Source organism: Filicampus tigris, chromosome 10, assembly GCF_054856515.1.
Source record: "Filicampus tigris isolate MCC_2025a chromosome 10, RoL_Ftig_1.0, whole genome shotgun sequence".
Lineage (NCBI taxonomy): Eukaryota > Metazoa > Chordata > Actinopteri > Syngnathiformes > Syngnathidae > Filicampus > Filicampus tigris.
Window position 1 is genome coordinate 21116342 of NC_141226.1, and position 6904 is coordinate 21123245.

At 44.5% G+C, this 6904-nt stretch overlaps 1 protein-coding gene across 4 annotated transcripts in view; it reads left to right on the forward strand.

Moving 5' to 3' along the window:
- Window positions 1-6523, forward strand: part of kcnab1b (potassium voltage-gated channel subfamily A regulatory beta subunit 1b) — a 36788-nt gene extending 30265 nt beyond the window's left edge. For all 4 annotated transcript variants that reach the window (XM_086042748.1, XM_086042746.1, XM_086042747.1 and 1 more), the window contains exons 11-16: window positions 2107-2192; window positions 3157-3277; window positions 3352-3446; window positions 4370-4490; window positions 4693-4781; window positions 5471-6523. In XM_086042748.1, coding sequence (XP_085898874.1) covers window positions 2107-2192; window positions 3157-3277; window positions 3352-3446; window positions 4370-4490; window positions 4693-4781; window positions 5471-5560 — 602 coding nt within the window. In that variant the 3' untranslated portion in view covers window positions 5561-6523. The remainder of the gene's footprint in view (window positions 1-2106; window positions 2193-3156; window positions 3278-3351; window positions 3447-4369; window positions 4491-4692; window positions 4782-5470) is intronic.
- The last annotated feature ends 381 nt before the right edge of the window (window positions 6524-6904 follow it).

Below are 6904 nucleotides of genomic sequence, written 5' to 3' on the forward strand. Positions count from 1 at the left end.
CCCTGTTCGTCAGAAGCAGGATTATCCGATCCCCTCGGGACAAGCTGGTGTATTTTTGGGTCGGACTCTCGAGATCCACGTGTTCTAGTCCTCCAACACTATGTGCTGCCTTCACCACTCAACCACCTTGAATTCCTTCCGTAAAATGCTGTTCCTTTAAGACCTCTTCCTGTTGTCGCTGGGGGGGTAGACCCCGGGCGAGTGAAAATCTGGTAACTAAAACCTCGCTGTCCGGATAAACTCAGCTTTCGGGCGATTATCAGGGTGGTCAGCGTGCGATGAAACTGAAACACCAAATTTTAATTCGAGATAGCTTAATGTGCCAGCAAATGTATTTTTGATGCTGATTTTAAAAATGTCTTTATTTATTTGATTTTTTTTACTACATCAGGGTTTTGAGATGGGGTTTTTTGGGGGGGTTGTTTTTCAGATTGACCCATTAAAAAAAATGCACAAATATGCGGAGACAGACTCGAACTGGAGCGAAATATTCAGTTTCCAGTGCACATGCGTACCCGCGCACCACTTATTGGCACCCCTGTGCATATATATGGTCCAGTATCATGTTATTCAAATGTCGCATCCGTGGCATGACTGCAAATAGGCTGCTGCATAAGAATGCGAAGCCATCCAACAGTTGCACTTTATGTTTGTATTTGGCCGCGTGACTTTGAGTGTCCTTGACTCTGCGCGAGGCAACGCACGTCCCTTAAGGCACCAAAAAGTGATGTAATGGGGGCGAAGTCTTCCTTTGTTACAATCACCGCTTTTCTTCTCAGGTCCACTCATCACTGTCTGTGCCGCTCTTCTTCTTCTTCTTTTTTTCTTTCCCTACCCTTGCTCGATCCTTGATCTAGCGTTTTAGGGTGACAAAGACAATCGGTGCCCTACTCCGACAAGCTTGACAGGTTGAGGCGTGACATATTCCTCCTTTAAGGCACTTTATTGTCGCACCTCCAACCATGAGCGATTGCACGGTACAATGTAGAACTGCATTTCAAAAGTGCCGTTCAATCATCGTGTCGAGCAACAAAACATGGAAATACTCCCATTTAATATTGTCGATGGCAGCACCTGATGGAGAATGGAAACAAAAGCACGCATCAATGTCAAAAATCCTTCTATTGTTTTGATGGATGGACTGCGCAGCCCACAGCCAAACGCTCCCACTCCGTGTCATTTTCATTCGACAGACCCAAGTGCAGCACATTGAATTCATTCAATTAACTTAATGTGAGGATAGGCCAGAAAGAGGCAGATGAGGAGACAGGCTTGTGGCAAGCAATGAATAAAATCCATTAGAAATCCTTTGCATTTGGAAATCAATCTGCACTGCCTTGAGGTTCGGCGGGACTTCGCCGGAGATCCGTGCCTTTCATCAAGTCGGTAACAATAGGCGTATTTAAAGACTATTTTTTTTCGACGATCACGACTAATCGCACATCTTTGGGAGGGTGCAGGACTTTTAAATCAGTCAGCGTGAAGTCTCTTCAGCTACCACTTTAAACGTGCTGTAGACCATGATTACGCATTATATTTACATACATATATATATATATATATATATATTACAGATATTATTGTGAATCAGCTTACATTTTCTAGTGGCATTTATTCTACTGTACATAGAAAATACACTTCATTAACAGGATTTACAATCTTCCTGGCTCTATCGCTCCCCCTCTTTTTGGAGCTGTTATTCCTCCTCCCACCCGTTTCACCCACACGGACAGACTGGCACAAACACACACTGATGATACACACGCTGTCTCTCGCTGAGGCACTTGATGGCCCAGCGGGAGAACTTCTGATGAAAAGAAAAAGAACCCCTTTTTTTTTTTTTTTTTTTCATCACACCCTGCAGTGTTCTCTTCTCGTACTGATTTTCAGCACTTGCATCCATAACTCTAATTGCCAGTATGGCAGATGCTTTATTAGCGCGTTTAAAGGTCGATTAGAGACAAAAGCAATATCATATATATTTAACCCCCCCCCCCCCGCTCTTTTGTTGACTTCACTAAATAGTTACTTTGTGCACGCCAAAAAGAGACTTTTTAGAATGAACATAACTGCCTTTTGTATTCTTGTGTGTGCGCGTTTGTAAAGAGATCGTGAGAGCCATGACCCATGTGATCAACCAGGGTATGTCCATGTACTGGGGGACATCACGGTGGTCTGCCATGGAGATCATGGTGAGTGATTACATTTTTAATCGGAGTGGGAAAAAAAAAAAAATCGTTTTTTAACACACCACAGAGCAATTGCTTTGGGTTCATCTTTTCGAGGTAGCCGATGCTCAAGCCTGTGCTGACTTTTATCAGAAGGTGGAAAAATGTTCAAATTCCGCCAGATTATCGGTATGAGTGCAGTTGTAATCGTTCATACCCCAATTATATATGTACAGTATACACTGACCCCCTTACATAGTTGCGATTCATTAACTCATTCGCTGCCATTGACGTGTTTATTTGTCTTTTCACAGTGCAGCCATTCGATCCCAGGAATTTATTTTGATTGTTTTCACTTTTTTTTTTTTCAAACGTTAGGGTAAAAGAAGGTCTGAAAATGTCTGGCAGTGAATGAGTTAATCACAAATTTGCCTATTCACAGGCAATTTTTTTTCCCCCCCTAAACCTACCCTCCGTTATTCATTTTTGTGCTCAGGCAATCAATTCGTTTTGCTTTCGCACCATCTTGGTGCCAAGGAAACAAGAGTTGAGGCGCTTTGTTGAGACAAAATCAATCCTTTCCTGCCATCTTGTGGCATATTTAGGTAATTAGAAATCTTTTGGGGCAAGCATCAAATACTCATGGATCTTCGCTCTTCGCGGCAGGGCAAATACCGAACAAGGAACAACCCCTGTCGTTCATACCCCAAAAGGTCTGTAATTAATTGCCTGCAGAGATGCGAAAAAGCCTTTTTTTTCTATTAGACAAGGCTATGGCCTGGCTAAATGAAGCTCCTCCCTTCACTTCAGCAGAGGCGCTTGGCCCCAACATGTCACAAGATGGCGTCAAAGCAATATTGTAATAAAGCGCACCAACAATGAATGGGTTCCCCCTAAAAATCGCAACTAGGCAAACTTGCACATGCCAAATTTGATCACCGCTTTATTTGGTTCTTTCCTGCTTTTCTGTCTGTCCTGATTTATTTAGGAGGCCTACTCAGTGGCCAGGCAGTTCAATCTCATTCCACCAGTGTGTGAGCAGGCCGAGTATCATTTTTTCCAGAGGGACAAAGTGGAAACGCAGCTGCCGGAGCTCTACCACAAAATCGGTTGGTTTCATCCTCCTCCCTCGCAGGCTTCCCTTGAAATCCTTCACATCGACCCGTTTATCGTTTCATCACAGGTGTCGGTGTGGTCTCCTGGTCTCCTTTGGCCTGCGGCATCATCACTGGGAAATATGACAATGGCGTGCCGGAGTCCTCCAGGGCCTCCATGAAGGTTGAACTTCATTTTGATCACCGGCCTAGCGGACAGAGCTGGGCAGTCCGTCCCTGGGCCGGACCGGTCGGACCCTCCGGCCCGGCCGGATGCCCATTTTAGGGGCGAAGGGGTGTGGGGGGGTTGACAAATTTAAAAAATGGCTGGACTATGCATGGCCGGAAGTGGATTTTAGTCCGGCCCACTAATCGGCCCTCGTGCGTGTGACGTGCTCGCGAGGCGGCCAAATTTCATCTCGGCCTACTCGGTGAAAGGCTTCTTTTTAGGCTTCTTTCAAAACAACTTGTGTCCGGGAGTACATTCAAGCTGCGCGCGGCACTCAAGTACGGCACATCGTGCACTTTCCTACTTCCGGAAATAGGCCGTAGCAAAACTGCTGTGTCGTGGTTTGCTGGCATGCTTTTTATTTTCAAGGCCGGGAAGTGTGAAAGGAGGGGAAGTGTGGGAAATAAGTAACTTGTTGAATGCTTGCAGACTTGTCGTCTGTCGGACCCAAATAATTATACAATACGACAATTCCAACCCCAGGGCTCGCGATGGAAGTTAGTACACGCAGTTGGGTAAGTACGTGAGTAAGTGGCGCGTTTGAAGCGTGTCCGCAGCGGGTTTGAATAGGAAGTTAGCTAATTGTCTTATAAAACTCTTCCGTTAGCATCTCTTCCGTTAGCATCTCTCCCGCGCGGGCATGATGCACGTTTTTTTGTTTTTGGTTTTTTTTGGCGGGCGACAATGTTTATGAATATGGCCGGGGGGGTCGCGGCCGGAAGGGTACCCAGGTCAAGGGTGGGGGGTCGCAGCCGGACGGGCAAAAAAGGGGTCAAGTGCCCAGCTCTGCTAGCGGACAAACCTCCCGGCGGGTACACGATTCGAACGCGGTTTGGTTTGAGCTATCCTAATCTGCTTTGTTTTGTTTCATCTCGAAGCCATATCAGTGGTTAAAGGAGAAAATAATGAGCGAGGATGGAAGAAAACAGCAAGTCAAGCTGAAGGAGTTGGCTCATATAGCGGAGAAGCTCGGATGTACGTTACCCCAGCTTGCTATAGGTGAGAGACTTCCCACGTAAGATTTCAGTACTTTTGAGAGCTCGATACTGCAACCCTTTGCTTGTTTTCGAAAATTGCAATACCTGAAATCCACTTGTGAAAAATGGTCATTTTTTGCTTTGCAATATCCTGTCCCTCGATGCTTTCATTTCACTCACAGGATTTAATCGAGTTTATCCATCTGTTTATATCTGCTTTCCAGCATGGTGCCTGAGGAATGAGGGTGTGAGCTCCGTACTGTTGGGATCCTCCAATCCGAGCCAGCTCACAGAGAATCTCGGAGCCATTCAGGTTGACTGAATAATAGCATATGAAAATATGTCTTACTTACGGTGGAATCTCAAAAGTGGCTTCTCTCTCCTTCTGTGGAATTCAGCTCGACTCAAAGTTATTTAAAGAGCGAGTTCAAAACGACCTAAGAGACAAGATCTAAAACAAGTTAAAAACAATGAAACTGTCAAACAATGGAGGCGGCGTTAGCTTATACTTGTTTTAATGAACATTACGAAAAAGATACAATTCTAGAGTAGTCCAGTGAGTTTTCCGTACGTACATTAGTAAAACGACGTACAAGTCCGCCTTTGCCACAGTGACTCTCCTCTAAATTTGGCTGCCGCAGGAAGTCAATAAAATGGAGTTAACTGAGTTAATGTTTTTTAGTGCATTGTGAAATTTAAATTAATCTCCATAGTTAATGCTTTAATTTTTTGGTATGCACACACAGTTATTCCACATTTTTTTTAAGAAAACGGGGATCCTATAGCAGAAACTTGACGTGATATAAAAACTGTGATCCGTTTTGGATTGCGCACCCGGAAATTTGCTACAAACAGCTGCCATGCCTATCGCTCCCCATTGTTGTTTCCTGCCACGTTTTTGTCTCTTGAGGTTCCGCTACGTACTGTATATTATTAGTAGTTTTCCGAGCGGGTGTTGTCAGTGTTTGATCACATATTAAAGCAATGCTGTGTGAACTCCAGGTGATTCCAAAGATGACGGCGGGCATCGCCTCAGAAGTGGATCACATACTGGGGAATCGCCCGCACAGCAAAAAAGACTACCACCATTAGGATGAGCCAACTGGCTCAGAAAACTGCCCCTGAAAAGTGTATCAAAGATCACACATACAGCCATGGCGCAACAACTAGTGCCCAACTTCGCTCGTGTGGCCCTGTGTGTGACCGTGTGTGATGTTCTGCTTGGCTCCTCGGCCTCTTGTCATTATCGTAAAACGAGATCCTCGGCAAAGAATGCGTGCGTACAACCATGGCGGCGAGCTGACGCGACGGTGAGAAGATCCGACGAGATCACTTCTGGAAACGGAACTCTGCAACGGAATCATCCTTCTTTTCCCGTGCTCTATGTGCATAGTATTCAAAGTCATGACTGGAGAGTAGTGCAATGAATTGTGTATGAGGTGAGGAAAATCAAGCGACATCATTACCGCGCAGCGAATAACTTACTGCCGCATCTATTTTGTCAGGTGGATCGAATTTTGCCTCACGAGATGTTCTTGAGGTGTCGGCAACATAATGTACCCGGTATAATTGGGCCTGGTCTCAGCAGACTCGATGCCGCGTTGCATTTGTTTTTGCAGCTCAATCTGAAGCGTCAGGGTGATGAATTGTTCCCGTATAGGATGAACCGAGAAGAGCCCAGCGAATATATTTTCCAAACCACCTGTGCTGTACTGATTGTAACGTGTTTTACCGGATGAGCAGTTTTAACCATCCTCCAGAAATAGTCTTCTCTGCTCTTGTTTACCTTCACCTCTTTTGAGTCTCTCGTGGTTAAAGGTTGTCAGGGTTGGTGAGATGAGGAACCTGCAAGGGGAGCTTTTAAAGCAACAAAGCCATATAAGCCTAGCTACGGAAAACACACATTATAACGCTGTGCTCCTTCCAGTTTCTTCCAGAAGCCGTTTTACCGAATGGCTCTTTGTTTTGCTCTCTCTGTTCGTGTGTATTTTCGGAGTGGTTCATCGGAGTTGTACATAGAAATAAAGCGATTATAACTACGTAACTCGTGAAAAAGACTCATTGTTTTTATATGATAGTCTAAAATATATTTGCACATGTTTTTTTTTCAGCCTCCGCTTGTATCCGTCAAGCCCCCCTTTCGCCCTGGAAGAGGAAAAAATGGTGTAGAATCCGTATACATTTTCTGCAGGAATGTATCAATGTCACTAACTGGTTTTATGTTTAAAAAAAACACATGCACATATTTTGTTTGGAGGAATATTTTATTTATTATTACGTTGTTGTTGTGTTGTGAATTTTGCTATTGTTTATGTTTAATGTATGTAGCACGTTTTATAAAGTTCGAATTCAATAAAATTGAATTGAGTTGATTGGCCAGCGGCGCTGTCTCCCTAGTAACAAAGGCGGGTCTTTCACTTAGTTTAACCAATAGAT